The sequence below is a fragment of the Cololabis saira genome, chromosome 7, assembly GCF_033807715.1.
Source record: "Cololabis saira isolate AMF1-May2022 chromosome 7, fColSai1.1, whole genome shotgun sequence".
Taxonomy (NCBI): domain Eukaryota; kingdom Metazoa; phylum Chordata; class Actinopteri; order Beloniformes; family Belonidae; genus Cololabis; species Cololabis saira.
In genome coordinates, this window is record NC_084593.1 from 9,597,735 (window position 1) to 9,609,770 (window position 12,036).

A 12,036-nucleotide genomic window follows, 5' to 3' on the forward strand; every position below is an offset into this window, starting at 1 on the left:
AATATGTCATTGCAGAAAAACCATAAAAACAGATATAAAATGTATACAAGTATAAAAGAACGGACTTCTAGGCGGCAGTGCTATTGGTTAAAAAGTTAAAATGCAGGGTTGAGGGAGGGCAGGGCAGGGCACAGAGAGAGTTCAGCATCCTGGCAGCTTGGTGGAGAAAGCTGTCTTTCAGTCTGCTAGTCCTGGCCCTAAGGCTTCTCAGTCTTTTTTCCGGACGGCAGCAGACTGAAGAGGCCATTGGATGGGTGGGTGGAGTCTCTAGCGAATGCAGAGGGCTTTTCGGGTGAGGCAGGTGCTGTAGATATCCTGGAGGGTTGGGAGAGAGACTCCCAGGATCCTCTCAGCTGCTCTCACCACACGTTGCAGCTGTTTGTGGCAGGACACGGTGCAGGGGCCATACCACACAGTGATGCACCTGGTGAGGATGCTCTCTATGGTGCCTGTATAGAAGGTGGTGGCTTCTATACATGATGGAGGCTGGAGTTCTGGCTCTCTTCAGCTTGTGGAGGAAGTAGAGTCACTGTTGGGCTTTACTGGCCAGTGCTGCAGTGTTCTTTGACCAGGAGAGGTCCTCACAGATGTGCACACCCAGGAACTTAGTGCTGCCTACTTTCTCCACAGCAGCTCCATTAATGGTGAGGGGGGCATGCTGTGTGTGTGTTCTCCTGAAGTCAACAACAATCTCCTTTGTTTTCTCCACATTCAAGTAGAGGTTGTTGTTGCTGCACCACTAGGCCAGGCGGCTCACTTCACTCCTGTAGTGAGTTTTCATCATTGTTGCTGATGTGACCTAGTACAGTGGTATCGTCAGCAAATTTAATGAAGAGGTTTGAACTGTGTGATGGTGTGCAGTCGTGGGTCAGCAGAGTGAAGAGGAGGGGGCTCAGCACACATCCTTGGGGGGCCCCCGTGTTCAGTATGACTGTGCTGGAGATTTTGCTGCCTACCCGTACTGCTTGCGGCCTTCCTGTCAGGAAATCAAGCAGCCAGTTGCACATTGCGGTATTTATCCCCAGCTGGTCCAGTTTATGTATGAGTTGTTGGGGAATTATTATATTGAATGCTGAGCTAAAATCAATGAACAGCATTCTGACATACAAGTCTCTGGTTTCCAGGTGTGTGAGGGCTGAGTGAAGGGCTGTTGAGATTGCATCATCGGTCGAGCGGTTGGACCGATATGCAAATTGAAATGGGTCCAGGGTGAGAGGAAGAGATGCCTTGATGTTTTGCAGGACAAGCCGTTCAAAGCACTTCATGATAATGGGAGTGAGTGCAACCGGGCGATAGTCGTTGAGGCATGAGGGAGATGACTTCTTGGGCACAGGAATGATGATGGTGGAGGTTTTGAGGCATGTGGGAACAACAGCCTGGCTCAGTGATGTGTTGAAGATGTCTGTGAATATATCTGTGAGTTCCATTGCACAGTCTCTCAGTACCCGTCCAGGAATGTTATCACGGCCGGTGGCTTTGCGTGGGTTGATCCTGCTTAGGCATCTCCTCATGCTGTCCGGGGATAGCAGGAGAACCCTGGTCACCAGGAGGAAGTGGAGCCTTCTGTGCAGTGGTGCTGTTGTGTGCCTCAAAGCGTAATGGTCTGTATCCCCTTCCACAGACTGCGAGTGTCCCCGCTGTCACTGAAGTGCTGTGAGATCTTCCTGGAGTACTGCCTCTTAGCCTCTCTGATGCCATGTGACAAGTTTGCCCTTGCTGTCCTAAGGCCAGCCTCGTCTCTAGCTTTGAAGCCAGTGTTCCTTGCCCTCAGTAGCCTGTGGACCTCCCCTGTGAGCCATGGCTTCTGGTTGGCCCGAACAGTGATGGTCTCGATGTTTGTGACATCATCAATGCACTTTGAGATGTAGGCAGTGACAGTCTCTGTGTATTCCTGCAGATCTGTGGTGTTGTTGTAGGTAGCAGCCTGTTTAAATATCTTCCAGTCTGTATTGGAGAAGCAGTCCTGCAGTGCCTCTGAGGACCCCTGTGGCCAAACTCTTATCTGCTTCCGAACTGATTTGATGACTTTGACAAGTGGCCTGTGTGCTGGCATTAGCATGACAGTGATATGATCAGATGCACCGAGGTGGGGAAGGGGGAAGAATTTGTAGTCCCCCCTCTGGGTAGTGTAAACATTATCCAGAGTATTATTTCCTCTTGTAGGAAAGTGGATGTGCTTGTGTAATTTGGGAAACACAGCCTTTGGGTCTGCATGGTTGAAATCGCCCGCCAGAATGAGAAAAGCATCAGGGTGCGCAGTTTGCTGTTCACTGACACACTGGTACAGTTCGTTTAGGGCCTCACTTCTATTGCTGTTGTTGGAAGTAGGGGATACATAAGCCACGGCCAGCAGTATAGCAGTAATTTCCCTAGGTAAATAAAATGATCTGCACTTGATGATCATAATTTCTAGCAGTTGAGAGCAGTGTTTGTGGACTACAACAACATCTCGACACCAGCCATTATTGATAAAACTGAAGTGTCTAAATTTGGCTTTTTTATCAGAGGTTCCTGCTTCTTTGAATTGCGCCGGGACAACACCTGAAGCAAGGCTACTATTAATAATTTTTTGGACATTTGGTCCAATAGCCTCCCAAATCTCTAAAGAGACGAGGAGGGACAATGTCAGTGGGGCAGGATGAGGGTTTGAGTTGGGTGACGATTTTAGTTAAAGATGGCAGCGACACAGGCTCAAACTGATTTAAAACAGCTGAGCAAGTGACGGCTATGGAAGGGTCGAAAGAGGGGGGTGAGATATGGGCTCTGATAGGCCTGTGTTGAAAAAATCGATTTCCCAATTCTAAATCGATTCTCATATTAATTCCTAAAAATCGATTCATTCTAAAGATCGATTTAAAAAAAAAATGTTTTCTTCTTTCTTTTATTTATTTATGTATTATTTTTTTTTTCATCATTACATTACAACTTTGGTTATTTTTTTGTTTATCCCCAAAAAAGGAATGTTTTGTTGGACACGAGAATAACTGGTGCCATGTTTTTGCCTTTAAATATGTTTATAGGTATGAAAACATTAAAGTTTTCAGTTATAATTGCATACATTGTCTATATTTCATTACTTTATATACTGTCTTGGGGTTACATTTGCAAAAAATGCTAAAAACCAAATGCTCAAAAATTAAAAACCAAAATAGACCGAAAATGGAACAAATAAAAACGGAATGTGGGAAAAAATAAAACCGATTTCATCCGTCTCTGTTTACTCCCTGGATCTGTTTGGTAATTCTGACCCACGATGTTTCTGAAAGCAGTTCTATCAGCATTCTGGGAGGTGATTGGTCCTTACAGCATCATTAGCTGCCAATACTTGCTGTTTAATCTCAATATAATACTAGTAGTAATATTTTGCATAACTACAGTATATAATTCATGCAACAGCTCAAAAAACAGTTTTAATAACACTAACCCAAATCAATATCGGAATCGAATCGAATCGGATCGAATCAAATCTTGATTATCGATTTTGAATCTTAAGAATCGGACTCGAATCGATTCTTGACATTTGAATCGATCCCCAGCCCTAGTCTCTGATAGTAGCAACCTTGTCGATAAAATAGCGGAGAAACTTTTCACACACTTCAGATGAAACTTCCAGACAGGTGGATTGGGGACAATTTAAAATAGAATCAATGGTTTTAAAAAGAACACGCAGATTATTAAAATTTTGGGAAATAATATCAGAGAAGTAATGTGTTTTTTCAGCTTTTACAAATCTCTGTTACTTTCGCCAACTGTCCTTAAGGATTTCAAATGACACATGGAGCTTATCTCTCTTCCACCTGCGCTCAGCTTTCCTGCACTCTCGCTTAGCCGCACGAGTGGTGTCATTGAGCCATGGCTCAGGTTTGGGTCTGGGGCGCACAGCTTTTGAAGGGGCAACAGTGTCCAGGATGTTAGCACAGGTAAGAGAAAGGATGAGGTTAGTTGCTCTGTGTCCAGGTAAGTAGGAGAGCTAGTGTCAGACTGAGCAATTTTAATAAAAACAGAGGAGAATTGAGCAGCGGTGGAGGGTTTTAAGATACGTCCTACAGTCTGGGAGGTTGTAAAATGAAACAATGAAGCTTCTGTTACTGGATCTCTTCCCAGATGGTGTTCACACTTTCATCGTCTCACAAGTGTTGCTGTAATTAAGGGTTACAGGGAGGAAGGCAGCAATGATACTTGAGCTGCACCTCGCTGCTTGACTGTCGATCTCTTCACTCCCGTCAAGAATCTTCTGCCCGCTTCCTGTTTGCTCTCACATGCACATACCTGGAATTAAGCATGCCTGAAAGCATGTCATTAAATTAAATGAGAGAGGGCGAATGAAAAACAGCACCACAACAGAATGACGTGTTTATGATATATTATTCAGAAGAACAGCAGGCTTTCTCAGGCCCCATCCATCACTTTGAAGTAATTATAGGTTAACATATTGATCACCTCAAGACATTCAGGCTCATAGCTTGTACTTTAAATCAGGAATTATACTCTATATGTTTGTGCCATTGCAGCCTTTGAAATTATTTAGTATTACTTAGTACTTGAACTATACAATAAACTTTGAATATATACTATATTTTGGACAATCTTAACCACCCCAAAGATGATTATGCAACATTTTTACTTTATTTTATTACTTTTACTTACAGGACTGTCTCAGAAAATTAGGATATTGTGATAAAGTTCTTTATTTTCTGTAATGCAATTAAAAAAACAAAAATGTCATACATTCTGGATTCATTACAAATCAACTGAAATATTGCAAGCCTTTTATTATTTTAATATATGGTTTACAGTTGCTTTCAGTTGATTTGTAATGAATCCAGAATGTATGACATTTTTGCATTACAGAATATAAAGGACTATATCACAATATTCTAATTTTCTGAGACAATCCTGTACTTTTAAGCATTACTTTTTTTTGGTCTCTTATCATACAGTCTTGCTCTGATAACGGCCTTTGTCACTGACAGTGCTAAAGATTATGTGTCATCTATGCCTTAAAGATAAAAACAAAAAATCCGAAAGTAAATGATCACACATTAAATGTCAAAATGAATCATGCCAATCATTATTTTATACTTCAATGTAATCCAATTTTTTTGCAAATAAAATGTGTCTCAAACAATTGGAGTAATTTCAAAACCTTTGTGAAATATGGCTGGACATGATGACCGCATCCCAGAAATAGCATTTTCTACCAGCCAGGCTGTTTCTCAGATAGATGGGGGCGCTTCAGAGGAACGTTGTACCGCACTTGCTTTCAAAAGGTTCCACAAAGGCCAGTGGATGCATTAGGCCACGATCTCCTGTTTCACTAACAGCTTTCCCTTGGGAGGAGGAGTTTTAGGGGCCAAGTAAATAAATAAATAAAAACCAAGAGCTTACCTGAACCACAGGTCAGCTGAGAGGAGAAGCAGACGCAAGAAACCTGTGGAACGAGTCTGAACTTTTAAAATATTTGAAGTCTTTCTATTTTCTTGTAGTTGGAAGCATTTATTCAGAAATCTTCAGCTTCCAAAAGGATGGTAAGTGTTTCCTCTACTCTTTATGTTTACTGTGGATTGAAACTGTTCTAATATAAATGCTACGAGAGATCCCTGTAAAATAAATATTCTTTTGTACAAATATCGCAAATAAAGAGCAGCATTTCGAACTAACACAACAGTAACCTTTATGTTTGAATGATGGAGTGTATCTGAACTCTTGGAAGGTCAGGTGCTTTCCAAGCTCCTGTGGCACTATTACTAACCTCTGATTTGCATTATAAAACAAAACTGTTTTTTGCTCATAAATTGAAAAGCCATTGGCAGCTTTTCCGTCCCTCCTTTCTAATTACTAATCCGGCGTATACGGATACATTGACTTTAAGATGATCCTCATTTCCCTGAGAGGCCTCTCTGTGAAGATCCACTCATTAGTAAAACATTACCATGTCTCGTCCAGTCACATTAGCACCAAAAGAAGGAACAGCTTCATTTGATATCCTTGATTTGATTGGATCCCCTTCAGCTTGTTGAGATACCGCAGACTGTCTGATGAGGATACGTGACAAAAAACCCAGTTTCAGGTGAAGAAGGGGGTCTGCTATATTGTATTACCTTGTGTCCCCACTGGGTTACAATTTCATCAGTATTGCCTGATGGTACTTCAGAAAAAAAAAAAACAACTAGTACTTTTTAAAATCTCATTATTTCCATTTTCACTCAATATAATAAAAGTGACATTGTTATAACTATAAATATTGACTTTGATTGATTCATTGTCAAATTGTTTACAGTACCCCATTTGTTCATTTGTCTTCCACTGTTGTTAATAATTTATTAAAAAATCTATGCGACTGGAGTCAAAAGACCAGCTCTAAATGGTATACAACATTAAAAGAGAAGCTAAACAGAGGTTATATAAGAGATTTGGCCATTTTTTGTTACAAATGTGGACATAAATGATGTTTTGACAGTTGGTCATTGCATTATCAGACACAGAACTGGAGGCTGACTGATCAGTTGCATGATTTGTTTCTGTAAGAAGTACACCATCCAGATATTTTACAAACACTGCAGATTGTGTGATTATTTGATCCTCCATGGTACATTTTAGCAGAATCGGACCGCAGAAGCAGTGTCTGCAATTTCAAAAACAGCCTATGGGAATTGTAATGGCACCTTCCTGTTGTGATGCAGGAAGAGGTCGCTCTCCTGAGAACACTGCAACACATCTTATCTTTTGTGAATGTGATAAACATGACTAATATAACAAATAATAGCAGGAAGCTCAACTGAGATGCACAAGAGGCAATATATCTTTTTCTATTTCCACTTTTTCTTCCCATGGAGAGGCTGCAAGGGGGGAAGAAGGTTTATTACTTTTCCAACAAATTATATTTTCCCTGCAGAACACTCCTAGTATCTCCAAGTAAGACAAAGCTCATTTTTAATAATGGTACAATCAAAAAAGTAGGAGTCACGCCTGACTTAAGATGATATTTAATTACAATATTGCCCCAGAGTTTTGGCTGACAATATTCATGTGAGCTCTTGAAGCCATTGGCAATATTCTGCAATGATGTTGCAAACAGTTATTCAAAGCTTTATTCACTATCTGTAAATTTTAAAATCGCAGAATGAAACATTTCAGCTTGAGTTTTATTTAATGTTGTGAGACAGGTTACTTTAAACACCCTTCAGTCATAAGGGGTTCATCTAGTATGAGTGGATGTTGCTGCCAATTTGGTGATGGATGGATGGATGGATGGATGGATGGATGGATGGATGGATGGATGGATGGATGGATGGATGGATGGATGGATGGATGGATGGATGGATGGATGGATGGATGGATGGATGGATGGATGGATGGATGGATGGACAGTTAGATGGATGGAAAGTGAAATTGCAAATAGTAGAATTGAACAATTTATGGACATCAGATAAAAAAGATAGTAAAAAGCAAAAAATAAGCTGGTGTTTGTAATGTGACGTGTTATAATATATATATATATATATTAGCCTTTCAAACAGAAGCATCTGCATTAGGATTAACTTTTACAGGCCACATGCTGTTAAAACAGTGTCTGGTAAAGGTGTATTATTTTTCTGTTGTGGTTTTCCTACAGGAGTACAGAGGCAGCGTCAGACCTTACGTCAACTTTAATTCCAAACATGATGCTGAACTTCTCCACAAGGCTATGAAAGGCATTGGTGAGGTTATTTTGTTTGTATATTTGTTTTTTTCAGCATGAATGCTCGACAGCATTGCTGCAGCTCTTTTACTGATACTCAGCACAGCATGCAATCATTCCTTTGAGTTGAGGGAGATACAGCTAATGTAATGAGGATGATACCTCTGAACATTGGCATACAGATACTAAGAAGGAAAGATATTGTTTCAAAAGCTTGATGCTTTTTGGGAAAGGTTCTGTTTCATTTGTTCCATTTTTTACATCTAAAGCACCTTCCTTCCTTCTGGTGCAGGTACAGATGAAGATACTGTCCTCATGCTACTGTCATCGCGCAGCAATGACCAGCGACAGCAAATTAAGGCAGCGTACCAAAAAACCTATGGAAAGGTGAGCCAGAGAGAACAGAGGGCTGATGACGGACAGCTGTTTACTGATGAATAAAATCAGGACTGATGACTTAAGATCATGTCTGACACTGAATGGAGATCATAAAAACACAAAGTAATGGGTGGGGCAAATATTGCAAGAGAAAAAGTTACATTTGAATATTTTTGAGGTTGGAAGATGTGATATTGGATATTAATTTTTTATACTTAAATCTTTGCGTTGATTCCTAGACTTGTAAAAAGTGAATCGACATAGTAATAGTGGGATCATGTAAAAGAAAAATAAAAAAAATCCCAGTGTTCAAAGAAGAAACAGGGCACCATGTGCAAAAATATTTTTTTAATTCAATTTTTCTGTCAACAAGGAACATTGTGTCCAGATAAATAAGTAACCGTGCACGCACGCAGGGCCATTGTGGCTCTTGTCCAGGGACAGGTTGTAAGAAAAAGCAATTATCTAAAGAAAGTAAGGGAATAAAATGTATAAAAAGTTAAGGATCTGACACGTTATTTCATCCACCGCAAGAGAAGTTCACTGTCTGTCATTAGGAATCAATCACCCAGGGAAACATATATCGCAGGACCGACACGGTGCCGTTAGAGATAAAGGACATGAGTATTTTGTTCCCAATTTCATGCTATTGCAGTTCTATAACACTTTCAAGTTGTTTTATGACCACATGTGGAGGTTATTGCAAGGGGTTCGAGCAGAAGTAATTGCTGCCTTGAGAATAAATAGACGAAGCAGCCTGAAAGAAAAAAACAAATAGACTTGAGAAAAATCAAAAAGTAGCCCATCAAATATCCCCAGAATATTACAGTGTTTTATCAAAATGAGCCCCATGGCTTTCGTCACCATCTCAGTGCTCTTTTATTGCATGTTATAAAATGTTATGACTGTCTTGAACTACTTATTTAAAATAAAATATTGATGCAAAGCCTGAAAGCCTGAACTAAGGCTACAGTATTCCTCATTGGAGCGACTTTTCAGGCTCTCAAAACAATTCAAAGAAAAATGTAAAGAGAGAGATGGATTCTGTTATATCAAAATAAGAGGATTTTTTTTGCTGAAGTCTATATTATACTGTATATTTAGTGTCTAAGACATTGAATCTGAATACAATATACTTAAAAGAAATGCCTAAAATAATCTGATTAAAGGTTGTGGGTGTTTTTCACACATGAATTCATGCACACACATGTTTAAAAAAGGTTTGCTGCTACTCATGCATTCCCATTAAAGCAGTGCTTCTCAATTAGATGGTTGTTTGAGTAAAAATAAATGTTTTTTTTGCATATGAATACCGGAGCAGTTTTTGCCCAACCTCTTCCATAAACAGGCAAAGCTACCAAGCAGTCTTTTTTTCTTGTTATTCTGCTAATATGATTGATACATTCTGCCAGCTATGATTCATGCATTTATAGGTGATTTCTTTATGAATACATTTAATTTATGAATTAATGATTTTGCTCTTTCATCATTAATCCCTATTTGACTGCAGGACTTAGTCGGTGCACTGAAATCTGAGCTCGGTGGGCTGTTTGAGAATTTGATTTTGGCCTTGATGACGCCGCCGGTCTCGTATGACGCTTCTCAGCTGCACAAGGCTCTCAAGGTAACTCGCAACAATTTCCTCACAATTTCTACCCACAGACATTGTGTTTTTTTGGTCCTTTCGGTATTAAAGCTCCTCTCCTGGCATTGATTAAATCTTGAAGAACTCATCTCTGTTCATTAAAAATACATTACAGTAATTCTTTTAAACATGAAAATAATATCCCTCTGCCTTCAAACGGATGAGATGTAACTCTAAATCTTAGCTTCATTTAGTATGCACAGGCTTATGAATTGGCAAAGTGGTTCACACCTACTGTGCAGCATCATGGACTGCCTGAATGCAGCTCCTCTCCTCCAACTCTGTTCAAACACTACAAAAACATTCACTTCACTCTTGTTCGGTTGGCGTCATTCAGTCATGAAAGTTTGACACTTAACAGAGGTCTGATGTGGAGTTAGTTATGTTTGTCTGCGCATGTACTATGCTTACTGTGTGTTTACAAGTTGGATAGATACAAGATTCAAGATTCAAGATTCTCTTTGTAACAAGTGCAACGAAAAGTGGGGTGCAGGCCTTCAGGACAACAAAAACAGAGTGCAATATTAAAGGAGCTTGAGGCTCCTTTTAAGAAATGAGACTCTATAGCGCCACCCTTCACCACGACGGCCGTTGGGGGTACTGCAGCCAACAGCGAAGCCGGCACGGGAGAACGGGGAGAACGCGCATGCAGCGTCATGTGACGTCACATCCGCAGCCCAGCGCGGGAAATTTGGGCCTGAACTGCAGTACATTTTGCAGCACACAGCCTGTTCAAAGCAAAGGAGAGATACACTAGAGGGTTCATTCTTTTTGGTTTGGAACGCTTCATCTGACATTATTACTAGAAAACTTAAAATGTATACGGATTTTTTTCATAAATCTTGCCACAATCCGGCCTCAAGCTCCTTTAACAATAAATATATAAAACAATATAAAAACAATATAAAAACAATATACAGACTTACAGAATGTTTGAGGCATTTATGGCTCTGACAGCGGTTGGGAAAAAACAGTTTTTCAGTCTGTTAGTCCTGGATTTGATGGCCCTGTACCGTCTTCCTGACGGCAGTGGCTCAAACAGGTAGTGGCCCGGGTGGGATGATCCTTCATGATGGTGTTGGCTCTCCTGAAGCAGTAAGAGCCGTGAAGGTCCACAAGTGTGGGTAGAGGGTTAGCACCCTATGACCTTCACAGCCATTCTGGTTTCACCCTCTGGAGCTCTTTCTGTTTGCCACTGTGCAGCTGGAAAACCATGTGCAGAGGCCGTAGGTGAGGATGCTCTCCATGGTGGAGCGGTAAAAAGACATGAGCAGTCTCTGGCTGATGTTGTTCTTCCTGAGGATTTTCAGGAAGTGGAGTCTCTGTTGTGCCTTTTTTACCACCTACATGTTGACTTAATTAATCTGGCAGGAATGCTCAACTGTTGGCACAAACTGCTTATGTTCAGCATGTCTGCTTACCTATTTAAAAACAAAAACAACAATGCCATGTCGTCAGAGTTGGGTAGAGTAGCCTAAAATTGTACTCAAGTAAAAGTACTGTTACTTCAGAATAATGTGACTCAAGTAGAAGTAGTCATCCAAATAATGACTTTAGTAAAAGTAAAAAAGTACTTGGTGAAAAAACTACTCAAGTACTGAGTAACTGTTGAGTAACGTCTGATTTATTTTTTTAACACAAACATTCAAACAGACAAAAGTACAAAATAATCATCTTCAGGCAAATTAAATCAATAAAATAATAAAATAAATTAAAATTAATAAAAAATAAAAAATAGCTTAAATTAAAACAATCTTAAAGTAAATTCAAGTACTTTACAGTAATAAATAATAAAATAAATCAATTAATAACAGAATAAAAAAATTAATTAAGCACAAGTAGCACAAAATTTCAAGTCTTTGTACTTTTCTTTTTTAACCAGGCAGAACTAGAACAAGCCCATGAACTCATAGAAACTCTGTGTGTGTTTGAATCTGTGTAAATGTGACAAAACATGCAAAAACAAACATTTTTCCCAAAGAATCACCCAGTGATGTCATGAGATTGACGCGTACGTGGATAAAAGGATAAAAGAAAAGTAACAAGCTCAACGTAGCCTAATAGTAGTAGCATAGTAAGAGTACAGTTTCTTCTTCACAAATCTACTCAAGTAAAAGTAAAAAGTATAGTGATTCAAAACTACTCCTAAAAGTACAACATTTCTCAAAACTTACTCAAGTAAATGTAACGGAGTAAATGTACAGTAACTCGTTACTACCCACTTCTGCATGTCGTTCAGACTAGTTCAGCTTTCTCATGGCTCAAACTGTACAACATGAGCTCTCTGCCAGCAACCTGTCTTTTCATTCATTCATTTGTCTTCTATACCCTC

At 39.8% G+C, this 12,036-nt stretch overlaps 1 protein-coding gene across 1 annotated transcript in view; it reads left to right on the forward strand.

Annotated features, from left to right (window-relative positions):
* Positions 1-3,908: 3,908 nt before the first annotated feature.
* Positions 3,909-12,036, forward strand: part of anxa5a (annexin A5a) — a 38,168-nt gene continuing 30,040 nt past the window's right edge. The window contains exons 1-4 of the mRNA XM_061726494.1: positions 3,909-3,920; positions 7,616-7,700; positions 7,974-8,068; positions 9,570-9,683. Of these exons, the coding sequence (XP_061582478.1) occupies positions 3,909-3,920; positions 7,616-7,700; positions 7,974-8,068; positions 9,570-9,683 (306 nt within the window). The remainder of the gene's footprint in view (positions 3,921-7,615; positions 7,701-7,973; positions 8,069-9,569; positions 9,684-12,036) is intronic.